General features: G+C 36.7%; 1 protein-coding gene across 4 annotated transcripts in view; it reads right to left on the minus strand.

The window, feature by feature from the left end:
* LRBA (LPS responsive beige-like anchor protein) overlaps positions 1-15,766 on the minus strand; it is a 408,434-nt gene that overhangs the window by 239,119 nt on the left and 153,549 nt on the right. For all 4 annotated transcript variants that reach the window (XM_064651760.1, XM_064651761.1, XM_064651759.1 and 1 more), the window contains one exon: positions 873-1,039. In XM_064651760.1, coding sequence (XP_064507830.1) covers positions 873-1,039 — 167 coding nt within the window. The remainder of the gene's footprint in view (positions 1-872; positions 1,040-15,766) is intronic.

The raw sequence follows: 15,766 nt of genomic DNA on the forward strand, positions 1-15,766 counted from the left end.
ATTAAGTTACTGTATATTATAGAAATTACTAATGCTTGGGAATTAATTTTTTCATTCCAGAAAACAAGTAGTCACTGAACAATGAATAAAGGTTACTGGGACAAACAGTTTGTTTTCTATTCATGTATTTCTCTTAGGCTTATTATTCCATTACATTCAAATAACAGTATTTTTATATACAAGTATATTCAACACAGCTATGTTTTGACCTAAATATGTTCCAGTTATTATTAAATATTTATTAAGGATCTACTACAAGGACTTGAACTTGTATTTTAGCTTTGCAAGTGAAACTTAAGTACAAGTCACAGCAAAAGAAGTTAGGCAAGTGCCACTGTAATAAAGGTACATACTGAGGATTCCAAAAGGAATTAGTTAATTCTGAATTAATATGGCAATATTGTTTTTCCTTTGAAATTACCAATACAAATCTCATCACTTCCCTCTAACATAGAGAGACGTTTGCTTGTTTAAAGTTTGGCAGAAAAGAAAACAATTTACTAACCTGCGGTTCAGTCTTGAATCATATAATACACCATAAAGAAAGCTAGTTGTAAGAAAGTATTTCATTCTAAAAATTATTTTTCAAATAAATTCTAGGGCTAGAACATTCAATATAAATTCTATCACATTGTTATAGCAAAGTTTAAAGTCACAAGAGAACCATCCTGGTTTTTGCTGCTCTAACAAAACATTAGTTCTCTGACATTCACCCATACTAATCACTGACACATTAATTTTACCTTTTTCATGTTACTTTGTTTAAAAAACCCCAACACCTGAAAAACCTTCTTCGCCTTTACATTTGACCATAAGACATTACGGAGCACAGCTGAGCAAAAACATTTTAAGCCACCCCAAAAATGGTTTACCTTGGTGCAGAGCTTCCCCAGGCTCCATGCTTGTCTGTCAGGATGTTGATAATTTTCTGTATTAGTTGTGTTGCAGTCACCTGGTCTCGGTACTTCGCTGCCGTTATCAAATGATGACACATTTTTTCTTCTTCCCGCTTGTCTGCAGAATACTGGGCACACAGTGACTAGGAAGGAAAAAAAAAAAGCACAGTAATAAAGTGTTTAAAAATGACACCATCCAAAGGAAGTTTGAAGCACTTCATAATCAATTACATATGCAAAACCCCTGAGAAATAAGAATTAACCCCGTTTTACAGGTTTGAGGATTGAGGCCCTGCACAGCTGCCCACAGTAAATCTGTCTGGAGAGCCAAGCAGAGGATCTTGGTTTGCCATGAATTCTTTAACTATATAGATGCACACTCAAGACTGAGCAAATGCCAACACCTTAGTGGCCTGATTGCATAATAAAACATATAAAATAAAAGAGGCAAATTTCAGAATAATTAATGTCAGCTAGCTGATCGCTCTACTCCCATGACTCTTCATTAGATTTGGGTAGCCAACTGCTTGCTGTTGTTTGTACAAATAAGTAATTATAGAAGTTAAGGAGAAAATCTGCATATTTTCAGATAGGTAGAAGACAAAATGCATATGAAGGCTGATTTAATCTTTACCAGATGGCTTCTTGAAGTTGAGCACATTTGCAGGCCAGCATGGGAAAGTTAATAATTTTCCTAGCAGTACTACACCTGTTGTATAAACACCTTCTGTCTGCCAAGGTACTCAAAAGCAAATACTAGCAAATAAGAACTGTGAGTCACACCTACAAACTGAACTCAAAACTATGAAAGATTCTTTGTTACAACATTGTCTCATAATTTTGGTTTTTGTTGACCTTCTGAAGATCTGCCTGTTAACATAGAACTCAAACAACAGGCACCAAATTTACATCACCCCCTTATCAAAGCCCCATTTCGCTGTACACGAAAACCCCTAAGAAATTCAAGTATTGGTAGAAACAATAAAGGCTTTTCCCCACTTCAGCACTCCCTGTTTCTAATTTCAGTTTTCATCTGGCAATTCCACATATCACATATGCCAGACAAAGCATTTCAGCCTCTGTCAATGATTGGATTATTCTGTGATCTAGTTAGTGGAATGGACACAAATGTCTGCCTAACAACAAAAAAAATTGCTTTTTCTTTGTGAAGCACAGCTGATGCAGACACCAGTACAATTATTTCTTAGAGCTTAGATATCAGCTCAATATCATAAGGCTTTTTATGTTTAAAACAGTAGCAATGTTTTTCTCTACATATCTATATATGTAGAAGCATTAAAAGCTTGCTGCAAATAAAATCAGAAGGCTATGTTATTTATATATTTGTATATACAAACACATACGTTATATAAAGTAAGAGAAAGATAGGAAGAATGGAAAAAACCCCACAATATAAAGTTTGGGCCTGTGTAGATTTTCATAGACATTAGATAACAAAAATGTACTAACAGATAAATAAACTTTAAAGAGGTATTTTAACAATTTTAATATATTTACATATTTACTCAATTTTCCCGCACCTTACAGCAATGCTCACCTGATGAGCAGAGACATCCAGGAGGACTGAAGAACAAGCAGCTGACTTTCCAAGTCAACGAGACATCAAAAATTGGCCTTTACACCCCTAAACAAAGCACTCTGCTACCCCTCTTCACAAAAATATGAGATGGCTAAATCATAACCAACACTAAACAAGATTCTTCTAGCTCTTTTTAAATACAGCTGTCTTTTCTAATACATTAATCTATTTTGCACCCATGATGATCATGAGTTCTTTTCAGCACTTGGTAAATGTTTCATAAGCTGTTATTTTTAAGTTGCCTGAAAGGGCAGAATTCTAAAAACAAGTGTATAAGGTAAGCTAAGTAGTAAAATGTTTTAAAGTGCTCTTTAATGGATCCTCCTTTACAATTTGAACAGCAACTTTTCATATCTGACATAAAATCCATAGATATAAATCACATTAGAGGGTTATTCTTTCCCCATTATCAATCTCTGTCTCTTTATGGAACACTAAAGTCACATTTGACCTTAAAACATGATAAAATGGAAATCAAACTAGAATGTTTTGTAAAAGATATAATGAACTTGTACCTCTTAAAAAAAAAGTCTCTTTATGATGTAATTTTGAACACATCCTTCATTAAATACAAACAAAGATTTTCAAAATGTAGCTGTGACAAATGGAGGAAAAAATGGTATTTTATTGTCCTGACAACTTCAATGAAAACATAAGCACCATGTTAAAAAATGGAAATATAACTCCACTTTTCAGGAAATTCAGCATTTAGTATGAATAGCAATTTGCAATTATACACCAAAACTGAGATACTCACACATGCAGCAATCCCATAAAATTATAACATCACTCCAGGAGGAACTCTTAACCATTGTACGCTCTTTACAATATATATTTTACAAACAAGAAAGAAAGAAGCCACAGTTCTGCCAAATATCTGTCAGGTGCATATATAGTTACTAACTATATATACTAAAGTTCTGCAAGAAAAATCTTCTCTTTGATCATACAGGTGACACATCAATTGTTCAGTGGCTCCTACCCTCAATATATGCCAAATATACAGCAAAACAGAAGCTATTTCTCCCCCTCCCTCTCTCAAATACTTTTAATACAGGAGTGAAAAAAGACTGGTTCCACCAAAAAAAACAGAAAAAGACCCATCCTAAAGAAGCCAGTCACAACTAGACTGTTCTGAAAGCACTAAAAAGACTCTGTTTCTCTACTGTATTTTTTCATTTTCCAGATGCCAGGTTCACCTGATCCATTCCTTCTAAAGACGTAATACCAGGATACAGAGTGGTACCATTAATACTTAACACTAAATCCCAATCCATTTATGTAATATAAAAATCCAGCCTGATTTCTGTTTGTGATCAAATTCAAAAATATATTTTTACAGTTTTACTTCTTCTTCACTGTTTGATCTCTTGCAATATGCACCCTGTCATGCCTGAATATTTTTTACAATTAATTTTCACATAATTTTACAATTTTTTACAATTGAATATTTTTACAATTAAGACACACAGTTGCATGCCTACGTAATTTCTGTCACCTGTTTAGGCAAGTGTGCAATGAAACTACAATCACAAAAGTAGTGCACTCACACATGATAAAACAAAGCGTTGAACGGGGAAAAATATGTATTTTCATATACACACCTCACAGGCTATCTCCAAAAAGTCTGAAATTCAGTCACTGTTAAAAGTTTTACAAAGGGGAAGTGCATTAAGCAGAATCCTTTGACACTTTGACTTTCCTGGAGTACAGGAAAGACCCTTGTTTTCTACCAGGATGGAACGAAACCCCTGTCTTCGCCGTTATTGCAGAAAACGGTTTTTACCTCTCTCCCGTTCCCTGCTTGGACAAGACTGCAGGCTATTTGAACATGTAGGTTATGTGAAGATTCATTTTTAAGGAACTGTAATTCTAAAGGAGTACGAGGTCATCCAAAAGGCAAGTTATAGACGTGAAAGTACAACACATTCTGTATGCAGGAAATATTTCAGAAATACTGTTGCAAAACACTGACAGGGTGTCAGTATTCTGACTGTCTATATTTCAGTGAAGAGGAGGATTAATCTAGTGTTTTCAGAAATATTTTATCTTTGATCTTTACAAAAATGTCAAGTAAAAGATTTCCTCTGAACTATCTGCACTGTGCACCTCTGCAGTCCCAAAATTACAACGTAATGCTTTCGACAAGTGATTAAAAAGTTTAACAGTGTAGGGTTTTTAAAAGAAATGGTGCACAGTTTTACTTTTATTCTTCAACCCTGATATCACCAAACACTTTTACATATGCCAGTTCCTTTGTCTAATTTGGCTAAAAGCTACTGGCTTTGTGAACAACCAGTCTCAGAGGGTATCACTTAAGAGGAAAAGTCATCCATAAGATAACGCACAGTCTCGCCACTAATGCAAATTCTCTACAAATAAGGATATTTTAGTAAATGAAGGAGCTCTTCAATCCTCTGCTTTCACAGATCTTTGCACTTGACCTCTGACCTGAGGTTTAAAGTCTGGCCTAAAAATGCTACCCAGGGAAATCTTACAAAGACTCCTGAATAAGACTTAGAAAAATGAAAGCTTAAAACCTCAACAGCGAACAAAAGTCAACCAATGACAACGTCTGACAGCCACCGTCAATTCTGAAGTGATGCCTCTGTCATCCAACGACTCAAAGTATTGATTTCTCTCAGCATGAAAAAAGCTTAAGCCAATGAAACAGATATAGCATCATCCCCCCGATAATAGCCATCAAGGTTAACACCAGCAGAACACTTATCAAAGTATCTCTTCTATTTCTTCTTGTTTTAATGGACTGAACACAATGCAATGGCTTCTCATCTCTTCAACCCATGGTTTTCCAAACCTCATTTATCCACTTTTCCAACCTTTTATCTGATTTCAAGATTTAAAAGAATCTGAATCTAAATCAACTGTTTGTAATACAAATGGGGGTGGGGAGGAGTGATGAAAAAAATTGGTTTATAGCCAGACATTCCTGGGGTAAAAAACCCCATGCATTTAAAATCACAACAGAAGGAGAAAAAAAACATGCAGTTGACTTAGATCACACTAAACACAGACTGGTAAAACTATGGTCATGACCAGAAAAAAAAATCTACCACAATCAATTTGGGTTAGTGATTAGAGAGAAATGCAAGGATCTCAAGAGACATCTGGTTTTAATTTGTGCTGAGTCAACAGCTTTATTTTTTACCTTCACGTCTCACAGAATTAAGCTTTAGTAAACCCAAATAAACACTAGGCAAAAGCACTTCTATGCAGATCCCACCTTTCAAATAAACCCAACTTAGCAGAGTAGGTAAATGAGACAAACTAACAGGAGTTCAACTGGATAAAAAAGTAGCTGACAGAATAACTAACTAGTGAAGAGCAGAGACAAATCACATCAGATTTATTGTGCAGTATCCATTAGTACCACAGACTTTCTTTCAACCTTTTTCTTTGCTGCTTATCTAATTGATATTATTTGTGTTACAGCAGCACCCTTGGATCACAATCAAAGACAAACCTTAAGACAAACAAGAGCTCTCACTCTTTGCTAGAAACTAGGATTTGCTACATTATTCCAATATTCTAACTCTCTAAGCGTCACCATCGGCATAAAACAATATGCAGACCTAAATGTTCTTTTTGAATGCAAGAATGTATTTCTTACTGTATATATGTCCAAACACTCAGCATTCAAATCATGCATGAGGAGAGACACTTTCCTCCCTTCCTCTTCTGCAAATCCAGTTTAAGTCAGCAGTCCCTTCATACTGTTTTTTTTTAAAATGGCCTAAGATCATAAAAACAAGATGCTTGAGCAATAAATGTTAACATTCTTTGGGTCCACATCTTCCAAGTACAAGGCATTTTTCAAGCTAGAAATAATCAAAGTATGATTCCCCTATGCTCTACAAACAGTAAAGCTCAGCACTCCTGCACAGGTGGCCCTGTGTTCTCAGATCAGACACGAAGCAGAAGAGCCAACAGCAATCTTTTAAGCCATTCCCCAACCACGCTGTATCAACCTTGTGACATTCAACAGCTTCAACACCACCACAGAGATTAGTATTGTATTCACTAAGGAACTTGTAGTCCAATGCAACAAACAAATCAAACCCACGAGCAACTTTTGGAACTGACAAATGTCCTTATTTTATAAGGAACATCCACTCTGTCCAAAAACTGAAACATATACTTACATAATCCAAGGATTCACTACACATGCTTAGTGAGGGCCAAATTGAGGTTGCACTCCTCTGCTATTGCACAGCTGTTGGATACTTGGTTTAGCTATCTTTTCATATAGTCCTTTCTATGCAACAGAAGTTTTAAAAAGGAGGAAAAAATACCTTTCAGTCAGGTGAAAACATATATATAAAGTCTTGAAGTAGGCCAAATACAAAGACTTCTATCAGTTCAACCACAACAAAGCAGATTTGATTGTTCCTTTGTCTATAACCAATAAAGATGTATGAGCAACTTGTTCCCACTGGAACAGAAGTATAGTATTTAGTTTCAGTCTCCAACAGTGCAGTAGAGACTGCCTAGTGAGCTGTCCCAGTTCCCATTTCAATGCTCCCTAGATTTCATTTCTGTCCTCTTTTTACCTGTAGGCTCTTTCTCATATTGCCCATGCAGACTACACCATTTGTTCTTGCTATTAGTACTTTACTCTAGCAAGAGCATCAGGACCTTTCCTCCCCTCTGTACAGTATGAACACCAACTGGAAACAGGGGAATAGTTACCACCCACTCCAGTGGTGGTGCTGTCAGCTCAGGAAACATTTGCCAAACAAGTCTTTCTGTGGCTCTCAATCCATTCCTCAAGATCTCGTGAAAATCTTCATGCTACCAGGAGCCAGATGGCAAATTTCCAATAAACCCCCACAAACTAAAGCTCTGAAATGTCCTCATTCAATGACTGTGACCACCACCTCTCCAACTGCCTTGTTCCACTGAGGCACATTAAGGATTTCTATTACCTGTAAGGTAGGTACAAAGTAGTTCAGCAGTTTTGGCCCCAGCAGCCAAATAATTGCTTCCCTAGGACTCAGATTCCCAGACACCCTGCTGCCAGCACAGTCCTTTTACAACTTACAGCACCAAGACTTGGCACAGGAGTGACACCTGAACAGATTGAAAGTCACATGCAGTTCAGATGGCACAGCTAAACCTTAAATGAAGTCTCTAAGAGCAGGTAACACACACTACTGAGCATTTTTGAACACCACAACTTACTAATTAAGAAGCCCTTTAATGGTACTACATAAAAATCAATTTTTCACAAGTTTTGTGTCAGATGAATTGAGAGTCATTTTTCATAACAGGGGCAAGAGGTACATTTCTGTAAGTGGTGAAATAATAATACCTCAAATCATGGAAAAAATGCAAATTATCAATGAAATAAAAAAGAAGTGGTTTTTTTGGTTTTGTTTTTTTCGTTTTTGCTTTTTTCATTTGAAAGCATTTTGTCAGCCTTCTTTTCCAAACAAATGAGTAAAAAAATCTTAATCAAATTAATTCAACCTCTGAGAGCACCATGAATGGAAAAATTTAGCCACAATGATTCAGACAAGCAGATAAACCAAAAGATAATTTGGAACCTTTTTACAAAGTACCTCGTATCACTAGTACCACTACTATATAATAACATACCTCTGTTATTTTGTTATTTATTGTTTGATATTCCTGCTACATCACACTCACTAAATTTCCTTATAAATTTGCAAAACACATGCAAAGCAAATTCATTTCCAGCCAAAACCTCTTCATAAGCAGTTTCCAAGTTTATGTAAAGTTCCGGATTTCCAAAAGACAGAAAGATTAGCCCCTTGAGATATCTCTGCAGCCCGGGGTCTGCATTTCTGTTTCTATTTCTATTTTCTACATAGTTCCCCTCAGGCACTTTTCAGCTTTCCCTGTTTAGTGTCTTGGATTCAGAACACAACTCTGATTTTAATCCAGGGGTTTAAGAATGTATCAAAACATATCAACTCAGGAACAAAGAACAGAGAAATTACATTCATTTGAGATAACAAGCATTTAGGCATAATAGTTTCCTATCTTGCCATGACTGGTTGTGTGCCAATGACAAGCACATCTCTAATAAGCTTCAGTACTTTGGATACCCAGTTGCTTTCAGACCTAACTGGTCTCCTGAAGATGTCAGTTATGATGCTTAGTGAAAGGGAAAAAAAAAAGGAAAAAAATAAAAATTGTAGTTTGCCTTTCTCTTTGTTCTGTACTCTGATAAGAGAGTCAAAGGTATGTTTTGAAAGTAATCTCCAGTTTATAGAGGTCCAGTACTAGACATTAAGAACAAAGGGAAAAATACCATAAGCCCACAGTAAGATCTCTCTACACACTGGGATACATAATGGTAACTAAGGAAGATACAGGAACAAGTCACCTGTCATTCTGCACCAGCAACACAAGAAGCTTTAAAAGCATTCTGTGCCACACCTTTTGTGAAACCTCTGCTGTGAAACATTCTGACATGAACACAAACTCATGACCCAAAAGGTAACTCATCTGTCCTTCACCAGCTCCTATCATGGTTGCTCAAACAGCTAATTTAGTGGACTTGATGTCTCCCAGTTCAGGACCTTTTCAGCCTCTCACAGTGGAGAATGATCACCTTGCCTGGCACGTATCCTTGAGCAACACTGCTAAATAGGGCAAACTCGTTTGCTGGTGAAGTATTTCCTTCCCACACACAAAAAAACCCCTTTAGTCTCTGCCATTAAGTCACTGCACCTTCATCTGCATCTGCAGAAATAGTTTAATTATTTGTTAATGAGAAGTACTAAGGGTGGGGTTTGGTTTGGGGTTTTTTTGGTCAAGAGAAATCTCAATTGCCGTGAGAGAATCTGTTAAAAGGATGATTACCTGGCATTTTATTCAAAAGTCTATTCAAAAGTAACACATTAAATGCTGCCAATTCACAAGTTTCTAATTTACGTTCCAAACTTGCTCTTTACCTTATGGTAAAGTAAGATTTTGAGAGACTTACTCTTTGCAGGACTAAGTACTTAAAAAGCAGGATATTTTGATTAAGTCGATGATGAAATGGCAAAGATTGGAAAAAAACCAATCCAGAGGCAAATCAGAAGGATTTTTAAAATATGGTCTATATCATTTTTTTATAGCAGGTATTCTTTAAAATCATTCCTAGCCACTTGCTTTGGAAACATGTTAAGCAGTCACAATCCCAGCTTTAGCTTAACCTCTGCCTTATCTTAAAGCCTCCTGTCAGAATTCCTATACCATCAAACTATGAAAAGCAAACTATTTTAACTTTATTTTTTCCCCTCCTCTTTTTTTTTTTCAGTAGCCTATGTTTTTTGTTTCATTCCAGCTAGTGTATGTTATTGGTTCTCATGCATTAAGGTAACACAATTTTCAAATTTCAGAACAGCATAAGATGTGCACAAATAGGTTTTGTTTTTAATTAATATTTTTTACTCAGAAAAAGTTCTACCAGCCTTGGAAAGTTGACATTCAGCTCTAAAAATCGTTGGAGGAGTATAATTTAATTTCTTTTTAGAATTGTGTGATTTTATTATCCATAAAAAGACAGCTTTTGAAATATTCTGATTATTCAAAGCATCAGAAGACAACAGCCACTACTTTAATTTTCAACAGTCTTAATTTAAAAACACTCATTCATACAACTCTAGATCCTTATACTTAGCAATATGGAACAAAGATTAAAAATACTTCATAAAAATTGCTTTAAATTTTTTATTTCTCCTGCTCTCTTGGTGTAAATGAAAAAAACGCAATGAGGCAAGAGATGATGATGCAACTGTTGCACATGGTCCCTTCAGAGAAATGAAGAACTATGTAGCACCAAACAGTTTCTGCTGGTGTCATCCTTGATGCTGTCAACTTTAATTAAAAAAAAAAAAAAAAGGGGGGGGGGAGATAATACTCCCTAAATATATTCATTTATCTTTACATAAGAAGAACATGTAAGATCCACTTCATGAGTTTTCTGTTTATTACTCATTTCCACATTAAATACCAGAACTTGTGAAGTGTTCTATCCCAAGGCTCTAATGTTCTTACTGAATTTTGATTTTGTCTTTGTTTCAGTTCAGCATGCAAGGTTTTTCTGTCAGGTTGGTTGGCTTTTTTTTAAATGGTACGAGGGTGATTTCACAGCACCCCTCAATAACAGTTATCAGCATTTGCTACAAACAGCTGAACTCGTGGATGTTGGTGTAATGGCACAAAACAGATTACACATTACAACTGCACAAATCCTGCTTAACTAGATTTCACTAATTGACTTTAATTCAGTGTAAAATAATAAATTCAATACTGGGAGCTTGTTCTGTTCGGAGCACAACAGCCATGTAGGATAAATAAAGCAGCACAAATTCAGGGCATTTTTAAAACACAAATCCGAGATTTGGTATGAATTACAGTTCACTCGTTAACATTACAGGCATTGAAAGAAAGTACAGTGACTAATCAAAATCACCAGCTTCCACCAGGCATGCACAAAAATGAAAGAAACTACTGAAATTACATAAAGCATTATATAAAACACATGTAAGTGACAGTCACTGGACATACCAAAGAGCCGTGTAACAACATTTCTCCCACGCTTAAACAGCTTCAGTTACACTCTAGCCAATAACCTACTTCTGTCTACTTCTAATATTCCAAATTTCTGAACAGCTTCAAACAACAGTGACTCAAAAATAACCCAAGAAATATTCCTCCCTCCCCTCATACCGACCATACGAAATTGCCTTGCAAAACAGTGTTGGTCAAGTGCCAGGACGGGTGATGCCACTTCAAGGCTATCAACAGCTGCTTAGAAATGAGATATTTGGGGTTTCTAACAGGCAGTGAAGGAAAAAATAAGCAACAGTATTTTAGAAGTCAGAATATCTGATTATTTTTTTTCTTCTGTAAATGTTTAACACATTGGGACTAATGGAATCATAATGCAGAGATGTCTGCAGGTGGCCTATAGCCCCCTTGGGGTCGAGGGCCAGCATGGAGCCAGCACAGCTGAGGATGACCCTGTCCTGCTGGTGGCAGTGGGGAGAGGCCGGGGCCCACCCCCTCCAAATCCTACCTATAGCCACCACCTTGCTGTGGGCTCCCTGATGATTCCCAAATGGCCCCAGACCCGATCCTGTGGCCCTTATTGTGGGGAGTCTGTGCTGGGCTTGGACATTCCCTCCCTAGGCCTGCCCTGCACTTCCCATGGCAGATGGAGGTTGGGAGATGCTTGGTGAGGTCCTGCCCCCAAGGTACCCCTCTGCAGGGCACTGCAAGCCCTTGGGGCACACTGACAGTGGATTGTATGTCTCTGCTCCCAAGCTGTGAAACAATCTTTGTCATAACTGCAATACATATAATAGAGTGATCCATCCAATAACTGAGTATTTTGCTTGCTTTGTCTGTCACCTCCCTTATATATTTCCAAAGCAAGAATTGGCATCAGTCATGAAAGACAGAATTTCAAATTGTTCTAAGAGCAACAGACAATTCAAGATAGTTCTAGAAGATTTAAATCTCAAGTTTCCGCAAGGGCAGACAGGGAGAACTACTGAAGGAGTACAAACGTAAAAATGCCCTAACTTTGGCACTACTACTTAGACTCAGAATTTGTTCCAACAAACTTTTGACAAAAAAAAGCCCAGTATCTTTGCACTAGGACACAAAGGAAAAAAACATGGAACAATGACCAAAGCACTTGCACTGCTCATCATCATAGTCACTACCATCCCCTCGCAAGCCCTACTTCCAAGAGATATCTAAATCTTTTCTCTTAAGATGGCCACGAATCCTTGAAGATGCATTTTCTAAATAGTGAATTAATAACAGGGACTTAGAAATGTGAACAGGAAACAGGTGGGTGGGAAGAGCGGCGAGAAAAGTAACAGGAAACATTATCTTGTGTGAAATAGAATAGTGAGGTCAACTTGGTTTTCTGACTAAGGATTGGCTCTGCCACTTCCAGTTGGACTTCAGATTAACAGTGAAATCCAGAGGTCTCTAAGTCACTTGGCAGCTTTCCCAACATAGTGATCACATGAAAAGCAACTTAACTGCCAGACAGATCTTCCTTTTCATGACCTGAGACCATCTCAAAGGAATTGGCTCAGTTTTCTCCTATTTAGGTCAAAGAGAAAAATCAGTAGGTGGACTCATTCTGTAAACATTTATAGATTAAGGTGAAGCAGGAAGAAAAGTATTCCAAAAACATCTATTATAGTGATTCTCATTTAAAAGCAACTACAGGAAAGTTAAGACAAAAACCTGACCTGCAAAGCAGTGGGATCGAAGTGACAATGTGAAAGGACCTTTCAGTTGTCGCTAAGAATTCTGATTAGTGCAATCTTGTTCCCTTTCCTGGAAAGCTGTATAAGTCTACTCAGAAATACAAGGCTACCTTTATAAAAGATCAGAAATGTCACCCTTGGGTCGATGTGGCTTTACAATTTTCCACCACTTCCCTCCCTGGATCCGAGACATAGACTTCAAGCCTCATTTACTATAAAATAAAGATAATTCTATCAATTTAATTGTAAAATCCTTGTTTAAATAATTACTTTTCAACCATCACTCATGGAGGTATTTATTTCAGCACAGTCACTATATTTTGTATTCAAAACAGAGCATTCTCAGTGAAAGACTGAAGCCTTCAATGGAATGAGAAATAATTCAGGATAAACTCTTACACTAGATGCAACATTTGTATGGTTTCCTCCTCAATAAGATGCCAATAAATGAAAGAGAAAAATATTCTATGCAAAAAATACATCTAACAGTAAAAACCTTAACTGTAAGTGCTTTCAGGCTCTACTGACAAACGACTTTTAACATTTTCTAAACACCTCAGCATCTTGATACATATGTTGCACCAAAGTTATTTTCCTAAGTCACCTTCAGGAATATAAAAAAAATAAACCTGCATGTATCAACTTTGCCACACTTCAATCAGGAGACTGCATTCACTACAAGATGAGACTACTCACACCATGATTTGAGTCCAAACAAGAGAATGACCAGGGTAAGGACAGCTTACAGAAGCTGTAAGTCAAGACAAGTAGCTACTCAAAATATGGACTAGACTTTCAATAAGTGACTTCTACGGGGTCAGGTATGCCATATCTTTTAGGCAAATCCAAACCTGGGTTGGGGTTGCAAATAAATCTACTTGTTCTCCCTTTCTGTTATAGGAATACCAGTGTGCAAGTGCTTGGATAAATCATCCAGATAAAAAGCAGACTTTACTTTGCAAAGCTGGTAAGGGTCAGTTTTAAAAATAAAATCTTTTGGAGGATACACACAAAACTACATTCAGCTATAGACAGTAGTTTAGTGGGTCAGTAAATGAAAGCATATTGCAGGTACACAAAGTTGTACATGGTTTGTTTTCATATACACAGCTGCAGAGTGAGCTGCCTTCATAAAGCTACTTTGAAATTTTCATTTCAATCACCAGCCACAAAAAAAAAAACACCAAAAAACACACAGACTGCCCCCCCCCACACACACACAAATTTTAAAAAGTAACACAAGTAATAACATCCTAATGCCTGTATGCATCAGTCTACCCCAGGAGCTTCAGAACTGCAGAGGTTTCACATGAAATCACGTATAGTCAAGCAGGACGGGCTTTAACCCAACAGCCTGAACTCAGGTCAGTCATAAACAATATTTTCAACTTGGGTGCTTTTGCCAGAAAAGTCAAATGAGAAAACAAACATGCAGAGACAGCACTAGAACACAGGGAATTATTTTACAGTTTTCTGACCTCTTTCTTCAATTCCTGTTATAAACAAGCTCTTTACACAAAAACAATAATTTTGAGAATGAAATTGTATTTAAGAGATTATACAAGACTACTGCCAAAAAGAGTGTCAAATACATCTGGACTAGAAAAGATAACATGTTGAATCAAAGGCTAAAACCCCTTTAGCAATCAGATGCATATTTCATCCTTAATGAAGGCCTGAAGAGTTCACTTTATTCTGGATGCAGGTATCAAAGCAGATCTCACAAAACATAGGCGCATCATCTAAGGATCTTTTTCACATTAAGAATCCTATTAGAAGGAAAACACTAAAAGGTAATTGAATTTCCCTCAGTTATCTTCATCTCTGTCAGCTCCTGCTACAATAACTTACTCTCCAGAGCAGAGATAACTCAATTCTGTCCAGCAAGCATATGTTATGAATCTCCAAAGCAAACTTGTCTAAATCATTCTGGTCTTCTATCAAGGTTGGCTGTAGATATGAACTCTGACAGAAAGCAAACAAATTTATTGTTATCTTTTAAATAATTTGCTTCCCTGTGCCTTGATGGAAGAATCTAAAGACATAAATGTTGCCACTAATTCTGGAATTATAAAGACTGGTTCACCATTGATTTACCATTCTGTTTTATCAGAAACAAACAAAAAAGGCATGTTAGAGCAGTTTCAGATTCCTGTCTGCATAAAAATTAAACTATCATCTCATGCTGTAATTGACATTTCTTCATAATATTAATGTTTTGATAGATATTTATGTTTCCACCTGACTGTGTACTGACTGTACAAATAATAACAACGAAAGTATACTCTAAATTTTTCTTTCATCAAAACTTCTAAACTATCAGTAAGCACAAATTCTCCACTCACATAAGTAAACCACTTTGATTTAAAAAGTCACATTTTAGGAAGGTATAATGACTTATCTAGACCAACATCAGAAAAGCAAAACAAAAAGCAGCCAAAGGACGGATGAATTACAAGAATCAGAAGAATTAATTCCAGAAGGAGAGAAGAAAAAATAGTAGATAAGGGCCTGGTCAAGCTAACATTAACTGTACAATTCCTGTCAGTTTGTGATTGTTTTGGACTGTTCAACACACATGTAAAAAATACTCTGAAGAATGAGTGAATAATGAATTGACAAAGATCCCTGCTGATACTCAGCTACTCAGCTCTACAGTCGTGAAGGAGCTGTGAGGAACTGCAGAGGAAGCTTGGAAGACCAAGTCATCTTAATAAAACAGCACAGGAACCTCAGTTTAGATAAAGAAACATAGAAAAGAATCTAATTTGAGATATAAAATGCGGGACACTGAGTTCACCTTTATCTCCACTCCTCTTTGCCATAATGAGATGGCATTGTCAATGACAAATAGTCCTAAGAAGCCACCAGCTCAGAACAGGATAATCAGCAAGCACACAGGAATCAAGCCAAGAGAAACAGTGGGAAGAGAACACCACAAATATTGTGCATTTATAAATTCTTTGTGTGTTCCACATCTGGAATGCTGGCTGTGGTTT

The sequence above is a fragment of the Pseudopipra pipra genome, chromosome 4 (assembly GCF_036250125.1).
Source record: "Pseudopipra pipra isolate bDixPip1 chromosome 4, bDixPip1.hap1, whole genome shotgun sequence".
Lineage (NCBI taxonomy): Eukaryota > Metazoa > Chordata > Aves > Passeriformes > Pipridae > Pseudopipra > Pseudopipra pipra.